The 23,877-nt window shown below is 43.8% G+C and overlaps 1 protein-coding gene across 2 annotated transcripts in view; it reads left to right on the top strand.

The window, feature by feature from the left end:
• The window catches only part of RNASEH2B (ribonuclease H2 subunit B), a 593,154-nt gene that overhangs the window by 224,936 nt on the left and 344,341 nt on the right, over positions 1-23,877 (top strand). For both annotated transcript variants that reach the window (XM_044071685.1, XM_044071684.1), the window contains exon 4: positions 14,227-14,303. In XM_044071685.1, coding sequence (XP_043927620.1) covers positions 14,227-14,303 — 77 coding nt within the window. The remainder of the gene's footprint in view (positions 1-14,226; positions 14,304-23,877) is intronic.

Raw genomic sequence — 23,877 nt, 5'->3', positions numbered from 1 at the left:
ACTAAGGAATTATACAGCTGCAACCTAGTATAAACAAACATTTAAAGTTTAAAGCTTAGCATTTCAATACTGTGATGCTGCTTATGTACATTTGTCAAAAGCGGTGACAACTGCCTTTGAACCATTGACTGATTTAATTTCTCTGTTTTGCCCTGAAAGGCACAGCTATATTAGAAGCAGCTGTGGATCAGTGTAAGTTCTCTTCCTCTCTGCAGTAAAGACAGTGTAAACAGTTCCCTCTGTCTTGTTTACAGCAGCCTGAGCTCCTAACTACAGATTTCTCTGTCTCTGTTATGTCATGCAAGTGTAGACACATTCCTCCGCAACTCATGTGAGAAGTTAGTCTTAAAAAAAAAAAGTGGGTGGTCTTTTCCCTTCTTTTGTTACCAAAGTGTGGAAATTAAAGTTTTATAAAATGCAAGCAGGTTTCAGATGCCTATACAGTATTGGAATCATATTGTGGGGGAGAAAAGCAACCTAAGAACTGAGTTAAACTGTAAGGAGAAGGTGAAGTTTCCCTTTAAGTAATGGTCCATATTTACAATTATGTTATAACTAGAACAGTGAACTACCCACTTAGATCCCTAAATACTTGAACAGGTTATTTATTAAAGGAGGCGGGGAAGGCAGTCAGGTAAGGTTATTTTTTTAGCCACTACTTTATTCCTTTTGTTAAATTTCAGTATACCCAAATCTTGATCAGATTGCATTGCTGCAACTTGCCAAACAACATAACCTCATTCAGTATATCATTCTCATTTGTGTGCATTATTTGAAGTTTCCTCATGCAGATTTAAAACTGATATTGTGGGATTGTTTCTCTGTCAGTATTGTAAGGAGTAGGAGGAAGGTAGTCAGTGCTGTAAAACATGCAAAAATATTATTTTAAGACTTAGCTAGCAGAAATGAGTGCAAAATGTGTCTGAATGTAGGCCCGTACAGGATTATGTTATCAGAATTATATTATCATCTATTTACAACTTTTGGATGAAAATCAGTTGGGAATAGAGGGGCTGGGATTGTCAAGTAAGGGGAGACAGGTGGAGACAGTGATTGTCAGCTGGGCCTTAAGACACTTATTGTGGTTAAGAATTTTAAATTTTTGCATCTCTGGAATTCACAGATGGGGATTGTAGAAAATATCTCACTGTTGAGCATATTTTGATGTTGGTCACATTGTCTTAGTCTGGTAAAAGATAACGTTTCTTTGGTCATGTTGTGAAATATTTGTAATAGATACGCTGTATAATTTGATGCGCAGTGAATGTTGAGTTGTCTTAGGGGCATATACTTGCATCTTGCTTGTAAGTTATGTTGGACTGAATAAAGTTTTATTGTTTAGAAAATGGCATGCTTTCTCTTGACGTGCCATTTAGTACATGTCATTACATTACTATGCCACCAGGTGTGCTTTAGGGCATATAAGTGTTCCTCAGTAGTGCATGCACCATTCTTAGAGCCAGCATTCAGCAAACATTGACAAAACCTAGGATCAGTTCATCACATAGCTAGGGTGGCTGATGTTCATTCTAGGCTAGTTAGTCTGTGACTGAAAACCTGAGCAAACAGCTAAGGTGATCCAAATGAGTTCTAGTACAGATGAGAAGTCAAAGAACACTTGAAAGTGACCACAACAGTCATCATGATAGTTACTACTATCACTGAGACAAGTACTAGAACTTTTAGACACCAGAAAAGAGCACCATTTTTTATTTAGTTTTCCACATATCCTTTTGTTTTCTTGTACTAAAGCACATAGAATGTATTATGTTTTTGAAAAGAAAATGATATATAATTCAACCACATTTTTCTTGATGTTCTTCGTGTTTCACTGCTGCAGTCATCACATTTGGGTTATCCCTGCCAGGGTAGTCCTCAGTCGGCCCGAATACCAGAGGCGTAGTATTTCTGCGTCAGTTGCTGTCACTCCAGGACTGATGTCATTTCATCAGTTACATAAAAACAGACAGCCGACACCATTACATCAGTCTTTCTTGCCAAGGACCCCGAAGCAGAAGCAGTTTGCACGAGTGCCGGTCAGCCGCTACCTGAGTTTTTCATTTCCGAATTGAAGTTGAAGTCTTCTAAAGCTAAGTACCCCATTGGGGATCCTTTTTTCTTGCTCTAACTGATGTCAGAAAAAGTTAACAATTGTCTTGCCTGTGGAAAGCAAATACCACACAGATACTTTTCATTCCTACTGCTTCACTTGTTTAGGCCCAGACCACAACGTCCCCCGCTGTCGCTTTTGTGCTTTGTTCACTGCCAGAACTATACGTTGTTGGGCCCTTATTGTAGCTAGATATTTTCGCTCGCACTCCTCGACTTCTGATCTTCTGAAAAATTGTAAAGATAAAGACAGAGACAGACTGCACAGGTCCAAAACTGCCAATGACGCTTCTGTTAAGCTAGTCATCAGTTCTCCGGTCTTCAGTGAGGCGCTTTTGCAGCCCCTGATGCCCACTTCTGTGGATTCACAGGTTGCTACCAAGACCCTTTCGGAGTCTGATATGCCACGAGACTCTTCTTCGACTAAGGAAGTACTTCACACCAATACCCAACACAGACCGACTTCTTTCATGTCTACAGTTCTTTCGAAAACTACCGAGTATCTAAGGCCCAGGGTATGAACCACACCCAAAAAACTGACGACCCAAGCTCAGGCTCCTGCTTCCTTGTCTCAGTCTCAAATGCTTAAAATGGCGGAAGACCTTCTAATGCTTATCAGGGGAAGCCAGGCTACCCCTTCCAAAAGAAAATGAGACTTGTCCCCAGTAGTTTTATCTGAACTGGGGTCCGATGACTCTGATGCATCTGAATATGAAGATATGCAACTCCTCTCTGCTTATGAGGATTCTGATGCAGAGGAATCCATCCCTTCAGCCTCTCCACCCAAGGACTTTTCCTTTTGGGAAATCTTACATACTTTAAGGGAGCATTTCCAATGGGAATGTCAGGACTATCCCCAGTCAAAAAAAGAGACTCTGGGAATTCTTAGATCTTCCACAGCACAGACCTCTGGCCATTCATCTTGTCCTTGATGTTTGTATGGAATCCAGTCTGACCCCTGACATGCTCCCGCCTGCTCACAGGAAACCTGACAGGTATTATAGAGTCCCTGGCTCTCACAAATTTCTTTTCAAAAATCCTACTGCTGACCCTGAAGTCATCTCTCAAGGACCTAAATGAATCAAAGCAACTTCAGCTAAGAATCCCACCAACTCATTTAGGTATTACTGAGCATTATACATACGGGATAAAAAAAGTATATACACTTCTGCTACTCTTGCTATTAGGGCATCAAATTGTCAGTTCCATATGCTGAAATATCAGCAACATACCTTGGAATTCTTCAAACAAAATAATATATTCTTTCCCTGCTTGTGCAGAAAATAGAGTTACAAGAGTTAATGCATTCTGCAAGTCAAGTAACTAAGCATGCCTTACAATGTGGTTTTGACGCCCTAGAAGCATCTTGCAGGGCAGCAGTTACTGGTTCTGTACTTAGAAGACATGCTTGGCTTAAGGAACAGACCTTGCCAGACCATGTCAAATCCCAGTTATTGGACGCACCCTTGCAAAAAGACAACTTATTTGGCACCAAGGCAGAAGAGGTCCTAAAAAAGATGGAAGAAAAAGCTAAATCTATGCAGACAGTTAGACTTCTTACAGGTCCAGCCACCGAGGTTCAGTAGGCATTGCCCCTCCAAGCACTGGTCCTTTCCTGCCCCCCTCAGGTCAGCTCAGCCCAGACCCAGGGGAAGCAGGCCCCCCAGACAACAGCCCCCAGGGAATACAGAAATCTATGCAATGGAGTTCCTCCTCTTCAAAACCAGGGAGTGCAAAGCCACTCCCTTATGGTAAGAGCTCACAATGTTTTTTGCATTTCCACCCCCTACCTCTGCCCACCTACACATGCCCCTAGGAGGAAAACTCTCCTTCCACGCAAGCAACTGGGCCACCATTACCAACAACTGCTGGGTCCTCAACATAGTGTCCCAGGGATACAGATTTTATTTTCACACACTGCCATCCCCAAAAGAGTTCCCAGATCTTCCCCCAAACTAGTGGCCAGAGTCCAAAAAGCTAGTCCTTTTCCCTCCTCTCTATGAGGGCAATAGAGCATGTTCCTGCTGAACAGACAGGCCAAGGTTTCTACTCCAGACTCTTCCTGGTACCCAGAAAAGAGGGCACATGGCGCCCCATCCTCGACCTATCCATTCTAAACACCTTTCTGGTGATACCAAAATTCTAAATGCTCACCCTCCAGCAGATTCTTCCTATGCTTTCCAAGGATGCTTGGTTAGCCACCCTAGACCTAAAAGAGACCTACCTACACATCCCAATCAGGGAATCATGTAGGAAATACCTACATTTCAGAGCAGGATTACTGCATTTTGTTCTCTGTGCTTCCCTTTGGCTTATCCACTGCTCCCAGAGTTTTCACAAAATGTCTGACTCCCACCATTGCTTTTTGCAGGCAAAGAAATATTCCAGTTTATCCATACTTAGACAACTGCCTGATTCAGGCAGACAGTCAGGAAAAGCTGCTAAAGCACCTGACCTTTGTAAAGGACCTACTGACCTCCCTGGGGTATGCTATCAACGAAAAGAAATCAAACTAGTACCCACACAAAGAAATGTATTCCTGGGAGAAACCTGGACACAGCATCCCAGATGGCATTCCTTACACCAGAAAAACAAACCTACCTGACAACCTTCTTCTCTCAACTAGCCACCAGGACCCAGTTATCTGCAAGGAAAATTCTGCAAGCTGTAGGGTTCATGATTCCTTGCATTCTACTCATTCCATATGCCAGACTGCATATGAGGAAATTACAATGGTACCTAAAAAGCCTTCGGTGTCAGCACTCTCAAGACCTGGAAATGCTTATACCAATGATACCTTGACTAAGGAAAATTTGTCTTTGGTGGGCAGCAGCATGCCACAACAAGGGACTTCCCTTCTCACTACCTCATCCCGCTCAGACCCTCACCACAGGTACATCAGACTATGCCTGGGGTGCACACCTGGGCGGCAGGTGCATTCAGGGCCAATGCAGCCCAAATCAAATACATCTGCAGATCAACCAAAAAGAAATGTTAGCTGTTCAGCATGCCCTGACAGCTTTCAGACCCCCTATTCTCCCCGGGGCCTCTGCTGATCAAAACAGACAACACCACGGTGATGTGGTACATCAACAAGCAGGGAGGGACTCACTCTTTTCCTCTGTGCAGGCTTGCCATGACCCTTTGGCACACAGCTTCAGCCATGCAACTACACCTGTTAGCACAATTCCTGCCAGGCTATCTAAACTCTCAGGCAGACAGCCTAAGCAGAAACCTGCTAGATCTGCATGAGTGGCAGCTAGACCAAAGAACCTTCACCCTTGTAACCCAGAAATGGGGCACCCATAAAGGTAGACCTCTTTGCCTCCCACTCCAATCATCAGCTCAGCAAATTCTGCACCAGGGAACCTCACAGCAAGGCCTGTAAAGTGGATGCTCTATCCTTCCAGTTGGTAAACCTCTTGGTCTATGCATTTCCCCCTCTACCATTCATTTCAAGGGTACTGCTCAGAATAAGGGAGAAAAAAACGAGGATAATCCTGATTGCCCCAGACTGGCCATGGCAGCACTGATACCCACTGCTGGCACAGTCTGTCACCCCTGGCACCATGACACCTACCTCAGATCCCAACACCCCTGACCCAGAGGAATGGAGAATTCATGCATCCCCAATTGCAGACCCTCAGTCTGGCAGCCTGGCTTATTCCGTGACCTCTCCTCAAGCAGCCAGTCTAAGCAAACAAGTTCTAGATGTTATACATGAGCTAGAAAGTTTTATGCTGACAAGTGGAAAAGGTTTTGCACCTGGATCCAGGCTAAGGGAGCCGGAATGGCACAGCCCACCCTACCTCTCATCCTGGATTACCTGGCAGACCTACTACACAAGGGTCTATCCTTCTCTTCTATTAAAATTCATACCTCTGCCATCTCTGCTCATTTCAGCAGAGAGTCACCTCTTTTCTCGCACCCTCTCATCAAACAGTTCCTAAGAGGGACTAACAACTTGAGGCCACACAGAAGAGCTCCTACCCCAGCCTGGGACCTAAACTTTGTGTTGGAAAAGCTCACCCTGCCCCCCTTTGAACCTGCAGCTTCAGCAGAGTTAAAATTTCTCTCTTGGAAGACAGCCTTACTTCTGGCTATCACTTCAGCTAGAAGAGTATCAGAGCTACAAGCACTTATGGCTGTAGAGCCATTCATCATTTTCCATGCTGACAGGGTCTCCCTCAGGACTAACCCATCCTTCATGCCAAAAGTGGTGTCCAGTGTGGCTCTCAACCACTCCATTCATTTGCCCACCTTTTTTCCCAAACCCACAAAACAAGTGGGAAAGGATTCTGCACTCTCTAGATGTGCACAGACAGCTCAGATTCTACATAGACAGGACTAAATATTTTAGAAAAACTGATCAAATGGTAGTCAGCTTCGCTGCAGGAGCAGAAGGCAAGGCCATATCCAAACAAACAATTTCCAAATGGATAGCACATTGCATCTATTTCTGCTGCAAACAGCACGAAAACCTCCCCCCAAGGGAGTCAGGACACAGTCCACCAGAGCAACCTCCATCTCTGCAGCTTTCCTCAGAGGGGTACCTACCAATCTTCTCCAAATCCAGGGCAGCCTTTGCCACTGTAATCTTGCAGGGCATCCTAGTCAGCCCCAGTCTTCTTGACTGCCTCCACCCTTTTCTTCAGCTTTGGGAATCAACCCAAATGTGATGACTGCAACAGTGAAACATGAAGAACATAGTACAGTTGTGTACACTTACCGTAAATGTAGATGTTCGAGTGTATTCACTGTTGCAGACCTGGTTTCCCTCCCTCCATTTTCCTTTTCTCTCTCTCTCTCTCCCTCCCCTTGCAAGGAATTTCTACTGGTGGTGTTCTCCCACCATAACTTAGCTCCTTATTGGGGGCTCCTGACTGGGTAAGAAAAACTGATGTAATGGCGTCGGCTACCTGTTTTTATACCACTGACGACATGTCAGTCCTGGAGTGACAGCAACCAACGCAGAAATACTACTCCTTTGGTATTCGGGCCGACTGAGGGCTACCATGGCAGGGATAACCCAAATGTGATGACTGCAACAGTGAATACACTCTAACATCTACAAATGCCCTACACTGACCGCTTTAAAAAACTCCAGCTTTACTCCGTAGCATATCGCCTACTCCGAGGTGATCTCTGCCTAACATATAAAGCTATGTCAAACCCAGAGCTGTTGGACATGCTACACCTAAAGAAATCCCAGTCCCTCTGAGCTAAATGCTGTAGGGATCTAAACCTTGTCACCACAATAAACAGGACATGCTGGAGGGATAGATTCCTGTCCCAGAGACTTCCTATACTCTGGAACAAGCTACCCATGTATGTCAAGCAAAGTTCTTCATTAGCACTCCAAGAAAAATCTTGATGAGTAGATGGGAAATAGGAAATACACCCCGGGGATCACTTCTATGTCTCTGCTGGACAGTGGCACAGGAAAATAACTTTCTTGGTGGCGTAGGCTATGGAACCTTGCTGGCTAGGCTTAGGATGGCCCTTGCGCCGATAGCCTAGTACCTACCTATGAACCTATAAGTGTACACAACTGTACTTTTTTTTTTTTATGCAGAACTGTGTATGTTCATAGTGTTACCCTGCTGCAGTCATTACATTTGGGTAATCCTGCCGTTAGGCGGTCCCGCAGTCGGCACGAATTCCAAAGTCTTGGTCTAGCGTCGGTTGCTGTCGCTTCTTCCCTGACGTCAGAGCGCCAGGGGTATATCAGAGGCATCCGACACCATTTTCTCCAGTCTTTCTTGCCGCGCGGTGCCCGAAGCAGAAGCAGTTCGCAAGTGCCGGTCGGCCGACACCTGACATTTTCAAATCGAGTTTCAGTCCGAAGTCTTCAAAGCTAAGTACCCCATTGGGGAACCTTTTCTCGCCTCAGTCCGATATCAGAAAAAGTTAACAATTGCATTTCTTGTGGGAAGCAAATACCTCATAAGGACTTTCATTCTTTTTGTATACCTTGCCTAGGCCCAGACCACAACGTCACTGGTTGTCGGTTATGTGCTAGGTTCAATAAGCGAACTATGAAACGTCGCTTTGATTTCGCACGACACTACTTTGGTAGAAAATTTAATTACACTATGCCGTCGAGCAACCGACTACCGGCGTGCATAAAAAACGCAAGGATAAGGACTGGCAGCCTAGATCCAAGCCAGACTCCAAGGCCTTGGCTGGCCCAGTCGCCGGCTCTCCGGTTTTCAGTGAGGTGCCTACGCAGCCCCTGGCTACCGCTGAATTGGATCTCCAGGCCGCATTGGATCCCCCAGCAGAGATTTCTAGGCCGATGCAGCCATTTTCCTTAGGCCCTACCGACGACATTGCAGTAGGGGAAGCCAGTGCTGCAGAAACACCTTCGGTTTCTGAAGGTGTCTTCAGACTGACTACCCTCACCATAAAATCTTATGCTAAGCTTAAGACTCCTCTAAAACCAAAAAAGCCTACACTTCAGTCTCCAGGTCAAGGCCCTATGCCTAAGAAACAGATGCTTAAAATGGCTGAAGATTTGATTTCTTTGATCAGGGGTTCCCAACCTCCCCCCGACAAAAGGCCTAGACAAGAGGAGGATTATGCCTCCTCTGAATAGGTGTCTGTTTCCTCAGGCTCCTCTGAGGAACAGGATTACTCCTTTTCCCTTTATGAAGATTCTGATGCTGAAGACTCCATTCCCTCAGCTTCTCCCCCTGAAGACTACTCCTTTGGGGAAACCTTACACACCATGAGGGAACATTTCCAGTGGGAAGGTCAGGACTACTCTGACTCAAAGAAAAGGCTCTGAGAGTTTCTCCCCCAGCACAGACCACTTGCTATCCCCCCAGTTTTGGACATAATGGATGATGTCTTCTTAGAATCTAGTCTAAATCCAGATTCTCTGCCTCCTGCTCCAGCCAAACCAGATAGATACTATAGAGTGCCTGACTCTCACAAATTCCTTTACAAAAGCCCTGCTGCTGATCCAGAGACAATCTCCGGGGCCCCAAAGGGGCTAAGGCTTCTATGGCTAAAAATCCTGTACCCTCAGAAAGGGACTCCAGAGCACTAGATAGGTGGGGGTAGAAGGTTTACACCTCAACTACTCTAGCTATGAGGGCACTAAATTGTCAATTTCACATGCTTAAATGCCAGCAATTCCTAATGTCTCAAATAAAACAAAAGATGGGCACACACCCTCAACAGTCTGAATTCAAGGAAATGCAAGATCTGCTGCATGCAGCTGAACAGGTGGGCAAATATACTTTACAATGTGGTTTTGATGCCTTGGAAGCTTCCTCTAGAGTAGCTGTTACTGGGTCTGTTATACGTAGGCATGCTTAGTTAAAGGAACAATCTCTGCCTGATCATGTTAAAGCAAAGTTACTGGATGCACCCTTACAGCAGGATGTTTTATTTGGGGTAAAAGCAGAGGAGGTTTTAAAGAAAATGGAGGATAAGGCAAAATCTATGCAAACGGTTAAAGATTTCTTACGGGTACAGCCCCCACACTTCAGCAGAAATTGGCCAACAAAAAATTGGTCCTTTCCAGCTTCTGACAGGTCACAGAGGGGTAAATACAGGTGCCCAAGGGGCAGAGGACAAGCACAAATCCCTTACAAACCTCGCCAATGGGGCACTACAACACATAAGGGAGGAGAAGACAGGTCCCAAACCACTAGAAGGCAACCACAATGACTCAAACCTCAAACTGCCATGCAATACCCTCTTGGCAGCTCCCTTGGGAGGAAAATTAGCACTTTTTGCAGACAACTGGCGCATCGTCACAAAGGACAAATGGGTCCTAGACATTATCTCACACGGATACAGATTCCATTTCCACACCTTGCCAAGGATAAAAGGAATGCCAAACCTGCCACAAAATCAATGGGCAAAGGCACAAAAACAAATTACAGCTCTCATGGACATGTGAGCCGTTCAACTGGTACCTACACAGGAGCGCAAGGCCAAGGATTTAACTCAAGGCTCTTTCTAGTCCCCAGAAAGGACAATGCTTGGAGACCCATTCTGGACCTTTCAGTCTTAAACACCTTCTTGCAAGTACCCAAATTCTAGATGCTAACACTACAGCACCTTCTTCCCAAGTTGGGCAAGAAAGCTTGGCTAGTAACGTTGGACCTCAAGGAGGCATACCTGCATGTCCCTATTAGACAAAATTGCAGAAGATACCTCTGTTTCATTGCAGGTTCAATCCATTACCAATTCTCTGCACTGCCCTTTGGTTTATCTACTGCGCCCAGGGTCTTCGCAAAATGCCTGGCACCAGTAATTGCATACTGCAGACAGAGAGGAATTCAGATATACCCATACCTAGACGACTGTCTCATCCAAGCAGAAAGCAAGGACATTCTCTTACAACACCTGGCTTTTGTAAGACATCTTCTAAGTTGCCTAGGGTACACAGTAAACGAAAAGAAATCAAAACTAGTGCCCTCACAAATTATGACATTCCTGGGTGCCAGCTTGAATACAATGGCCCAGATGGCTTATCTGACGCCATCAAACAACTACAATTAACTCAATACTTCAGAACAATGGCAGCAAAGACCCAACTCCCTGCAAGAAAAATTCTGCAGGCTTTGGGCTTCATGGCATGTTGCATACTACTAATACCATTTGCAAAACAGCATATGAGGAAATTACAATGGTACCTAAAAAGCGTATGGACTCAACACAGCCACCGCTTGGAAACAATGATAAATCTCATTCCCTGCCTTCAACAGGAGTTTCTATGGTGGTCACAGGCGTGTCACCTAAACAAAGGTCAGCCTTTCACTCTACCCCCAGCCAGGCAAACTATGACAACAGATGCATCGGACTATGCCTGGGGGGCACACATGGCAGAACGGTGCGTTCAAGGCTTATGGACAGCAGATCAAAGGATTCTGCACATCAATCAAAAAGAAATGTTAGCTGTACAAAATGCTCTGACAGCCTTCAAGGACATCTTGCATCCAGGACAGCTTATCATAAGGACGGACAACACCACAGTAATGTGGTACATAAACAAGGGGGTACACACTCCTACCCTCTATGCAGGCGAGCAATGATCTCGTGGAACACAGCACTGGCTTACCAAGTTCAATTACAAGCTCAATTCCTGCCAGGAAAAAAGAACACATTGACAGACGACCTAAGCAGAAACATCATGGATCCCCACGAGTGGAAACTGGATCCACAAGTATTCGCAATGATAACTCAAAAATGGGGGCTCCCAGACATAGACCTGTTTGCCAGCCCTCAAAACTATCAGCTAACAAAGTTTTGCACAAGGACTTTTCACCATCAAGCTTGGAAAGTGGACGCACTCTCATTCAGTTGGAAAATGCTAACAGTATATGCCTTTCCTCCACTACCCCTTCTCACAAAGGTGCTACTGAAAGTCAGGATGGAGAGACCCCAAATGATACTCATTGCTTCAGACTGGCCACGCCAGCACTGGTACTCACTATTAAGGAACATGACCCAGGGCCCACCATGGATTCTACCACAAATTACCCACCTGCTCACACAGCAAGACAATCAGATTCTACACAGCCAGCTCAAAACCTTAAACTTGGCTGCATGGCAAATCACCTAAGCAACCAGCCAGCTCCTCTCTCACAAGCTGTTATTCTGGAGGCCAGAAGACCCAGCACCAGGAAAGCCTACTCAGACAAATGGAAAAGGTTTTGCGCCTGGAACCAAGCTTAAGGCCAAAATACCCTTCAACCTGACATACCTCAGATTCTGCAATATCTAACTGAGATGTTACACAAAGGGCTTTCTTTTTCATCTATTAAAATCCACGCCTCAGCCATTTCTGCTCACTACAACACGGATCCTCCCTTATTTTCACATCCACTTTTAAGGCAGTTTCTCAGAGGGGCCAAGAACATTAGGCCTCCCAGGAGAGCACCAACACCTACTTGGGACCTCAACTTTGTTCTGGAAAAACTCACGCTACATCCTTTTGAGCCAGCTTTCTCAGCTGACTTAAAGTTTATATCATGGAAGACTGCTCTGCTGCTAGCAATCACTTCAGCTAGAAGAGTTTCAGAACTTCAGGCACTAATGGCAGTAGAGCCTTTCCTCATTTTTCATCAAGACAGAGTTTCTCTACGAACTAACCCCTCCTTTATGCCTAAGGTGGTATCCAGTGTGGCTCTAAATCAAACCATCCATTTACCCACCTTCTTTCCAAATCCACAGAACAAAGGAGAAAGACTCCTGCATTCCTTGGACATTCACAGGCAGCTACGTTACTACTTGGATAAAACTAAGGTTTTCAGAAAATCTGACAAGCTTTTTGTATCCTATGCTACAGCATCACAAGGAAAGGCTATCTCTAAACAAACCATTTCCAAATGGATAGGACATTGCATACGTTTTTGCTACACCCACCATGGAAAACTAGTTCCTGCTACCATAAGGCCCCACTCTACCAGGGCAGCAGCTACATCTACAGCCTTCCTCAGGGGGGTGCCAACCAAGGATATTCTGGAAGCTGCAACTTGGAGTTCAGTACACACCTTCACCAAACATTACCACTTACCACTTTACTCTAAGACTAGAGCTGGCTTCGCCACTGCAGTTTTGCAGGGCCTTCTAGCCTCCTCTAACCCTGCTTGACTCCACCGCCCATCCTTAGCTTTGGGATTCTACTCAAGTGTAATGACTGCAGCAGGGTAACACGATGAACATAGTACAGTTTTGTACCTACCATAGATGTAGATGTTCGAGTGTATACCCTGCTGCAGTCCAGGTTGCCCTCCCTCCATCCCCTCTAAACTAGCTGAACTTATCTCTATCAATTCTATACTACCTCTGTGGTGTATTTGCTTGTGCCTAAGGGTTTTGTTTTATTTTTTCCATATAGCTATATATATATATATATATCTTTTGCCTACCTATTAGGGGCACCTGACATCTGGGGCAAGAAAAACTGAAGAAAATGGCGTCGGATGCCTCTGATATACTCCTGACGCCCTGACGTCAGGGAAGACGCCGGACCAAGACTTTGGAATTCGTGTCGACTGCGGGACCGCCTGACGGCAGGATAACCCAAGTGTAATGACTGCAGCAGGGTATACACTCGAACATCTACATTTATGGTAGGTACAAAACTGTACTTTTATTCATTTAGCAGTACAATTTTCCTAGGTCATTATAAAAGTAAAATGTTACTTTTTTATTCTGGCTATTCACCGGGGTAGCACAGCAGTACAGTAGGTAGCGCTTTTGCCTTACGGTGAGTCTTTCTCCAGTTCTGTTCCCAGCTGGGGTGCCCTCTCTGAAGAGGCTGCATGTCCTTGCTATGCTCACATACGTTTTCTACTAGTTCTGCAGTTTCTTCCCACATTCTAAAGACAGGCAGTAGGTTAATTGGCAAATTCTACGTTATCTGTTTGTGTGTGTGTGTGTGTGTGTGTGTGTGTGTGTGTGTGTGTGTGTGTGTGTGTCCTCACGCGCACATGCTTGTGTGATAAAGGAAGAAGGCCTGGCAATCTATGTCCATTTTCCTCTTTCTCCTACTAAGTTCATTGGATGGTGGCAGCTATTCACTCTGTTGCTGTAGGAGTCCAGTGCGACTCATAAGTGAAGAAGAGTTACTCACCTTTAGCTGAGGACATTTCCATACATAAGAAATGTGACAAGTTGTCAGACTAGCTAAAGTTTGGTTACTTGAACTGTACTTTCAAGTTAGTAGAGTTAAATAGAAAATGGTCTTCACATTGTGCTGTAGCGTATGGCCCAAGGTGAGCAAACAAGTCCCCAACAGTCTGAGCAAACCCTGTTTGTAAAGTAATTGCTACTGTTACCAGCACTCTTTCCTGAGCACTGTTTCCTCTCTGATGATCACAGATGCACTTTGTGACATTTAGTCTTTTCTGTGCATAGGTTGCTTCTATTGGAGAATGAATACAATTTTTTGCAACTCAGATTTATTTCTAGTCAAGTTCTGTTTGCAAGCTTCTGTTATTAAGTCTGGAGGGGCACTTTTATTTTCCTTGTTTCTATCCGTTTGTTTTTGCACAAGATAGCTAGTTCAATCACTGATTTGCCATTCATTCTGAAATAAATTGAATATGATGTGCTATAGCAGATTGTATCACATTTTTCCTGTTTCTTTAGATGGAAGACTGATGTTAGTAACACCAATGGATCCTTTATTTTTAGTATTACCTTATCTTTCTAAAGCTGAACAGAAGGTAAGTAATTGTAGTATTTGTCTTTATACTACCTTAAATGTTTCAGCTTTTCCCAAGGAGCCGCTGAAAGATTTAATTTTATTTCATTACTTACTGCAATGTACATTCACAGTTTTTCTCTTTAGCTAATCTGAACTGTTATTGCTTAAATTTGCCTTTTTTGTTTGTGAAGAGTTTTGTATTTCACCCGTGTTAAGTCTGAAACTGATCAGTACTGAACAGTGCACTGCTATGGTAAATATAAATAAAATAATTCAGTAATTTTTTTATTTTTAATATTATTTAATTTATTGTTTTATTTATAAAATTTCTTCTTCTTCCGGCTTTTCCCAGTTATGGGTCGCCACAGCAGATCACCTGTCCGCTCATGATTAGCAGTGGAGTTTTACAGTGTTGAGTTGCTAGCCCAACCTTCCACAGACGGCACACACATGCACACACTCATGCCTAGGGCCAATTTAGAGTGTCCAATCCACCTACAGCATGTCTTTGGGATGTGGGAGGAAACCGGAGCACCTGGAAAAAACCCACGCGACCACAGGGAGGACATGCAGACTTCACAGAGAAGGCACCCCAACCATGGATCGAATTGGAGAACCTCTTGCTGAGAGACGGCAACGCTAACGGCTGCACCACCGCGGCAGCCCTGTTTTATTTATAAAATGTTTTTGTTTGTTTGTGTCTTTTGGCTTTTCCCGGTTAGGGGTCGCCACAGCGGAACTCTGGTCTGCTAATGATTTGCAGTAGATTTTTACGTGCCGAGTTGCTGGCCCTGACGCGCAACCTTCAACGAAGGTATGCCCATTCATGCATGTCTCCACACAGAAGACACTCTAGCTGAGAATCGAACATGTAATTCAAAAAAAAATATTTTTAAAATTATAGGTTCTTAGGATGATACTAGGCTATTGGCCCAGAGGCCCTTATAAGCCTAGCCAAGAATTTTACCCATGTTCCCTCAAAGTCCGCACCTGTTCCCCCTGTCCAGCAGGGACACAGGTGGGATCCCAGGAGTATATTTTCTGTTTCCCATCCAGTTGTCCAGGTTCCTCTTAAAGAGGGCTAGAGAGGTACTCTGCTTGCGTGGAGAGGGAGTCTATTCCACAGACAGGGTAGTCTTTGGGACTCAAATCTATCCTGCCAACAAGTTCTATTAATGTCACAGACCAGGTTAAGGTCTTGCGTGCAGGTTGCATGAGTGGAGTTTGTCTTATGGATATGCACCAACTCCATCAAGGCTGGGTCTGAAATGGCCTTGTGTGCCAGACACAGGTCACCCCTGAGCAGTCTGTATGAGACTGAGTTAGAGGGACAGGGCTTTTAGCCTATCTGTATAGGATAGGTGTTTGAGTCATTGAATTTTCCTGGTCAGGAACCTCTGTGGTCTCTCCAACTGCTGCATGTGCTTGGCAAGTTACATATATAATTTTTACAGATATATATATATACACATATATATATATATATGTATATATGCATATATATATATATATATAATTTATGTATATTATAATTTTATATTTATATAATTTATTGTTTTGTTTATAAAACTCACGTGTGCTTCTGTTGGAAGACTGTGCATGGGCGAGTACAAGAATTAGGGAGACTTTTAACTGTAAATTTTTAACTATGACTGCTAGTAGTAGTATGGAATGGAAGCAGTAGCAGAGTCAGAAAATTATGAAATTACTTCTGCAGTGTCAACATTGTTTATTTGATTTTAAAAGTCACTCTGCCCTGTGTGTGTGTGAGCCTCAGGAGACTCAGAATTAGATTATTGTGAACTCCAGTGACTGGGCAGATTGTATTTATTTTTACAGGCAGTCTGAAGCACTGCTTTTGTATTTGAAGAGAAATGTTTTTGTATAGTATTAGATTCACTTTTAGAAGTGTACAAAGGATACACAGTGTTTTAAGAATTGAAATGTTTTTGCACATGAAGTTGAAGGCATATGAATCAGTCTTGTAGAAGTAGATCTGATGTTATGCCTTTCATTCCTCCCCATGGTCTGACTTTCTTACAGACTAGGATCCGAATCGAGCTCCTTCCACTTCCCATAGTGCTGTGTCCTCTGCCTGCCCTGCTCGATCTCATTTGCTGTCAGCAATGACAGATGTGGTTTCTGGAGTCTCGAGTCTTTAACTTGTTAGTGGGAATCTTCAGTAATCTTCAGCAGTCTTCATAACTCCTTGTCAGATAAGTTGTTTTTTTCCTGTGATTCCTTTCCAGTTCTTTCTCCCCTTCCTTAGCAGTGCAAGCTGGAAGTTAACCTTTCTGCTGTTTCTCCTTGTTCTGTTGTTGAGCCGTAGCCCGCGCTTTTTGTTTCTTGTCTGTCTTTCTGCTGTTTGTAGTAACATAGATATTCAGATGGATATTTGGATATAGAGATATTTAACTCTCTGTTAGTTTTCCTGTGTTTGAGTGACTGTGGTTTCTGTTTTGAGGTAGCCTTGTTGTTGTTTCTGGTAGGCACGTGTCGTATTTCTCTTTTTTGCACTTTGTCCGATAAATCTACCGGATTTAAAAGGTGCTCAGAATGCAGGCACAAAATACCCCATTCTGATGCTCATAGCAAATGCGTTTATTGTCTTGGGCCTGAGCATTTGCGGTCAGCTTGCTCCGTTTGTGAGGGATTTAATCCAGGGCTATTGCCAACCGCAAGAACAAATTGATTCTTTAAGGGTCCTTTGCTTACTTTTTCTGCTGTCTGTCCTGGGGCTCAACCCCCCTCCAAGAGTGTGGTAGGGACCAGTGACCCAAAGAAATGCCCTCACAAGTCCTCAAGGGCTTCGTGGCAGCCACCCTCCAAGTTACCTAGACCTTTGGATTCAACAGATCTGATCAGAGACCAGTCTCGGTGCTGGTTGGACCAAAACATTCCTTGGCTCCAACTGCTGTTATACATGCAACCAGTTCTCCCAGAGCTTCCACTTCGTATCCGAGAACGAGGAGCCGAACTCCCTGGTTGGGTTTGGGGGCTGCGTCTCCCTTCAGACTGCTGCAGACACCCATTAGACATTCTCAACCACAATCAGTAGTCTCCTCCAGGTGTTCTAGGAGCCTTTCAGAGGTCAGCATGGATAGGATGATGAGGAAAATCCTCAAGACTCAGATCCACATGGGGGTTTTGCCTGCTCCATCTCCTCTGGGTTCTGCAAGCGTTTCCATTCCAGTGCAATCTCCTTCTCTGATCTGTCCTTCGGCATTGGAGATCCAGGATTGTAGCTACCCGAGAGAGCTGGGGTCAGATCTGAGGGGCGGCTGTTCCTCTACTCCGACTGTTGCCCCGACTTTCTCTGCTCAGATGTTATCGGATTGCAGCAGGTCTCAGATCCAAGATGTCCCTGTCGGATCGGAGGAGAGTGGCTCTGCTGCAACCTTGCCAGAGCTGTCTCTTCCTCTTGGCGCTTTGGTGCTGGACAGCTCGGGTCTGGTTCTACCTGGAACCCATGGATCAGAGGTACCTACTCTTTAATCTTCAGTTGTCTCAGCTCTGGTGGAGCTGAGGAGGGATTCCCTGGGTCTGTTGGTGTTCCAGGTTGTAGAAAGGGTCTTCCCCAGTCATAGGGAATCAGTCTTTCTGAGCTGTGAAACTTCCCTGTCCAACCCCCTTGGATCAGAGAATTGAGCATGCCATGCCTGGCCAGTGTCAGCCATTCTAGACAAGTCTTCAAACTCTTTTCCTAGAGGAAATCTCCTCTTATTCTGAGACCATCGCTTAACATCCCACAGAGGAGATTCCTCATGTAAGATGTATAAGAAGAGGCATGTTGACTCCCCCTTGGAATCCCTTACAGAAGACACAGACTTTTGATGAAGGGGAAGGATCCCCATGATCACCACCAGAGGACATCTTTGGAGACATCTTGGAGATCCTGATGGAGAGAGGTACTTGGTTGGCCTAGCCTCCTTCCTCAGAAGAGTCCATGTTTTTGGTGCCTTTCAGGACAGGCCCATCTGCATTCTGGATGATCCCCCCAGTGGACGAGCTCGTGGATTTGGTGTCCCAGTGGATCTAGAAGTAGCCAGACGCAAATGAATCTACACAGTACTGGATCAAAGGTTTTCCGGTAGATGCCATGGTTGTGGTAGCAGCTACCAAAAAGGAGCTAACTGAACAGAGCTCCAATGTCCATCCACTGAATAGAGAGTCCAGAGTGATGGACAAGTTTGGTAAGCACGTTTACACCTCTGCCACTTTTTTGCTGAGAGCGTTAAACTGTCTGGCACACTTTACTTGATTGCAGGGAGATCTGGTTAAGGAACTTTCCGACTCTCTCGCAGAGACCATATCTGCGGAGGATTTCAAAAATGTTTCTCCCCATCTGGCAACACTCTCTTCCTTGTCCAATTCCTCCATGAGTCTTATCTTCCATTCCATGGAGGGCACCTCACAGGGAGCCGGCTCTTTTATTGCCTGGATGAGGCTTTGTGATTTCACAGAACCCTTTAAGGCATCCTTTGTGAATGTGCTATTTGATGGTTCCTTTTTATTCGGGCCATTCATCAAAGGGTACCCTAAACCTTGTCTGCCATCGGGGTCAAGTTTTCATCTCCTCAGTGCACCATTTCTAGAAGCCAGCATAATGGCAAGAAAACCTGTTTCTGAAAATCTCAGGGTTTTTCCCAGGATCAACGTGGAGATTGTTCCTCCAGAGGCAGAGGAGGAGGTTTTAATGGGATACGCCACCCCAGGCGCAGAGGGGGACCACAGAATCAGGGCTTCAGAGAGCCCTTCTCTGATAAATCCTACCAGCACTCCTGAAAGAGCTGCCCGACTGCTCATTTCTGGAGGCAGTCGGGGGCATTTTTTGCTGCACCCAGCTGCATGGATTACATCCAGAGGTTATTGCATTCCTTTTTTTTTTCCTTCCTCCACCAGAGAGATTAAAGAATCTCCACAATGTTCCATCCAGTCAGAAGGAGTATGCAGTATCAGAAATTCAAAAACTACTGCAGAAAAGATTCATCCATGAAGTCCCAACTAAACAAAAAGAATTTGGAACTTATTCACGCTTCTTTTTAATGCCAAAGAAAACCAAGGACCTGAGACCCATTCTGGATCTAAGCAAACTAAATTTAGTTGTAAAGAAGGCAAAGTTCCGAATGTTTACATTTCATTCCATTTTACTGTTGTTGTTCAATATGCTCAGTAGGAGCACTTGTGCAGTATCACATCAAAATAGACAGACGCTCCATAAGTCAACTGCGCTTTTGGCTGGGAGCTAGTCACTACCAGTTCAGAGCTCTGCCCTTTGAACTCACCACAGCCACCAGGATGTTTACCAAATGCATGGCAGTAGTCACAGCTCACCTGAGACTGTAATGATTCCGGTTGCTTCCATATCTGGACAACTGGCTCTTCACTGCTTCAACCAGGCATCAATTAATTCAGGCCAGGGATTACTTTTTCAGTCTTGCCAGTCATCTGGGTATCACCATAAAGCTGACAAAATCAAATCTATCTCCAGTACCAAGTTTATAATTCATTGGGAGCTCTTTTGGACACATCAAATCAGATTGCATCTGTACCCCCCCTCATCACATACAGATACTGAGAGACCATGTTCGAGCTATATTAAACCGGCCATCTCTACCGGCAAAACTGATACTTCAGTCTCTGGATCTATGGCGGCTGCCATTCCCTTAGTCCTGTTAGCAAGGTTTTTTATGTGAGTGCTTCAATGAATGTTGGCTGCTCAATGGTTACCAGCCTCTTATCTGCTCCTGTCAAGTTGACTTTGATTTGCAGAAAACATCTCCAATGGTGGCTTCTGTCGGATAACCTGACAATTGGCAGACCATTCCTTATCCCCCCCCCAGCTAGGGTGACCACTGACTCTTTCCGGTTGGGGTGGGAGCATTACAAGGGAAAGATGGTCTAAGGCATGTGGGCACACACACAGACCAGATTGCAAATCATGTTCTGGAAATGAGAGCAGTTCTTCTCACGTTGCAAGCCTTTCAAGACGTTCTTCCTCTAGGAACTATTGCAATCCACACAGAACATATCAGTTGTCTGGTACATCAACAGACAAGGAGGAACCTGCTCTTTCCCCTTGTGCAGAGAGGCTGTGAGGGTCTGGGAACTGGCAATGTGCTCAGACCACTTTCTACTTGCAACTCACTTACCGAGGAAGTCCAACCTTCTTGCGGACAAACTCAGAAGGTGCATCCTAATGCCTTACAAATGGTCCCTCAATCAGTCAGTAGAGAACCTGATCTTCAGCCATTGGGGCCAACCCTGCTGCAATCTGTTTGCATCCCCACAGAACAAGTGCAGCTCCTTCACTCTGATCCCCTCTCTGGAGGAGTCCTGAGAGATGCTCTAGTTCACAGTTGGCTCCCCCTCTGGTCTCCCCTACACTTCCAAAAGTTCTACAGGAAGCAAAACGGTTAAAGACCTCGGTAATCCTCATTGCCCCTTATTGGCCCCATCAGATTTGGTTCCCCTTTCTGTGGTCTCTCCAATTTCTCACCCCCTCACCTAAAATAAAATAAAATAAATCAATAAGTGAAGTTCTTCCAATGCAGTATGTAAGAACATGAAAATTGAAATAGAAACACTCCACTCCAACACTTAAAAAAGATCGTACCCTGATAATTCATGTATTTCAGGGCTTAGCCATGCAAATAATAGAGAAACATCAACCATGTTGCAGTTTGACAAATTAAGAATTTAGCTTGACTAGAATAGAATACATGCATGCATCTTTATTTGACATAGGCATAAGAGTGCAAGAGTCAGGAGTGCAGGTTAACTTAATGATTCAGTAAAATTAACATCTGCAGGACAGAACTGTTGTAGAAAACAGATAAAGAATAAAGAGTTTTGAATGGATGAAGTATCAGTAAGCAGTGAAGTTAGGAATGTGACTGGCTTTTTAACCAAGTGCATTCCTTCTGTCCTTAGTCCTTTGTCTCAAAATTCTCTTACACCTTCCTGCAACCTTAGCCGTTCAGAATCCACACTTCATAATAGTAGCCTTTCTTACGTGCCATCACATGCAAATGGTACTGAAAACAGTCACCAGCTTTATTTGAAAATAACATTGCATGTTGGATGCCACAGTGGAGTAGCAATTAGTGTTGCTACTTCACAGTGCTTCCTCCCTCTTTTTGTGAGATCTTGCTGGCTGCTGTAGTTTACTCCTACATCCCCAAAATGTGCCATGTCTTCAGCTTGACAGAAGCGTGTGTGCTGTGCCTGTGTCTATCGTGATACACATACACGCATGTTTGCACTTGGCATTTTGCAGTCGACAGATATCCTTTCTAGTATTAGTTTATCTGCCTTGGTCTCAGCGAATGCCATGATAGACTTTTCTCTCTTGTAACCCTGTACTAGCTAAAGCAGTTGTGAGTGAGTGAATGAATGCATGCTTGAATTATATATATTGAACGTTGACTTTACTGCTGCTGACATGTAAAAAAATACTCACCCTGGTAACATTTTCAAGAGTAAAAAAATTAGTATTTGATATACACAAAATGTCCTTACATAAAGATAATTCAGATACTACAGTCAGATGACAACAAAAGAGCATTATCTTTTTACTGGAAACAATAGAATGGCAAATCATATAATCCAGAATGCCACATACTTTGAATGTTTGCCTAGAAATGCAGGGGGACCTAACGTACTGACAAAAAAATAAATTTGCTGCTCTGATTATTATTGAATAACATGCCTAAAATAAAAGATGGTGGTATAAACATACTTGTTATATTTCAATGTCATTTATATTCCACAAGTAAAATAAACTTCAAAATAGAAGTTGTTCCAAAGTAATAGTTACAGCAGTCTAAGCAGGTAGAAATATGCCTTTGCATTTCGCTTAATAAAATTTCTGGTAGTAAAAATTAGTAAATCCATTCACCCTCCCCTCAGAAAAGCAGCAGTGGTTGTAGTACTGTGTGACACATTGAGATGCAACAATAAAGTACATTGTAATAGATAAGGACTGTCTTCATTTAGTGTTCATTTAGTGTGTTCATTTAGATTATATGGAAGGAAGAAGGGCTATTGATCGAGGTAACTGAATGAAAAAGTGGTTAGGCACAAGGTACAAGTGAAGATTAAATGGTAGCTACAAATGGCCTTTATGTTAAAAAGTTAAATGACATGATAGCAAAGTGATACATGCATACCTGTAAGTGCAAGAAGTTGGACAGTGCCAAAAAGAAAGGAGGAGGGGTGGAGAAAGGTCGCATTTCATGACAAAATTTGACTGTTGCTCATATAAACTTAAAAGGGTGCTAGAATAACAGGTTTTGATTTAGCTTAGCTTTTCTGAAGGGTATGAAGTCTAAAACTTACATGTGTGTCATTATTTAGTGACTTCAATCCTCGGTGATCTGTCAGAAATCCACAAAATTGACTTGCAGTTGTGAAAGATGTAATGCATCTTGCAGTCATACAGGTTATTAACCATAAAGTAATCTAGTGGTATGAATTTGAATTGCTGCCTCAACTCATGGCATCTTGTGCTCCGTTCTAGCCCTACATTCCTTTCTCCAGAAAAATCTGACCTACAACAAAATACAAAGACAGCCCTGATTTTTCCTTTCCATTACCACTGCAGTGTCATCTTTGCAAACCTAAGAAGTGGAAGCATATCAGGCACAAAATCAACTAGTGAAAATTAGTGTAGGACTAAATTAACACTGTCTGAAGACAAGAACATCCCTGTCTGTATTTTTTGAACTGTAGAGTACGGCTTGGGTCAGCAGCAAGGTATATGCCCCCAACTCCATTAAAAGCCTAGTTAATTATACACGGCCCTACCCACAAACTGCATTTACCGTAACGTAGCAGCTCTAACAAACTATAAAGTCCCTGCTCTTCCAACAATCTAGGATCTAGACACATTTCAACCTGTTTTTTTTTTAAATTGGCCAAAAGTAAAGATTGTGATAGTGAAAAGAAAGATAAAACACCTTACTGATGATTTTTTTGCATTGTGCATGCCTCGAGTGGCTGTAGCCATCCTATCTCAGTAACCTACCCCTACCTTATACTAAACCCTCCCCCCAGTGTTTGATGCGAGGTGGTATATTTCTTCTACACAAAGGGCACAATTTTTAATCTCTCCCTTGCTGCCTCAGCCCACAGCTTCCTGTGCTCAGCTGTAAGTTTTGTTCTTTTTTCATTTGAATTACAATGTTACTAATTTAAGGGTTTTTTTATGAATCACGATGTTACTGATTATCTGGTTTGTGCTTACTGACTAGAAAAAGGATACATTTCTTTTTGCTTAAGACAGTTAATTATTTCTTGCTGCTAGTCAAATTATAACTCTTGAGAGAACACTTTGAAGCACTACAATGTGTGACTATAGTTCTGGTGGAGTAGGAAGACTTTTATTAACTTAGTAACAACGTTCGTCTCCCAAAAACAGCAATTGTAAGCTAGTAGTACAAGCGTGTATGTGTTGGTTAATATGACTCATGGGCTTTATTATTCCCTACATATATCAGCAGTTGTACTTACAAGGCCTGCCTGTGATAATTATTACTGAACCTAGGATCAGCTAATCTAGTAAATGTCTTTTATACTATACAGACAACATA

This window comes from Protopterus annectens, chromosome 5.part0 (assembly GCF_019279795.1).
Source record: "Protopterus annectens isolate FY-2018-M chromosome 5.part0, PAN1.0, whole genome shotgun sequence".
Lineage (NCBI taxonomy): Eukaryota > Metazoa > Chordata > Ceratodontiformes > Protopteridae > Protopterus > Protopterus annectens.
Note: the sequence above shows the minus strand (reverse complement) of the source record. Positions and strands in the feature narration are given on the sequence as shown.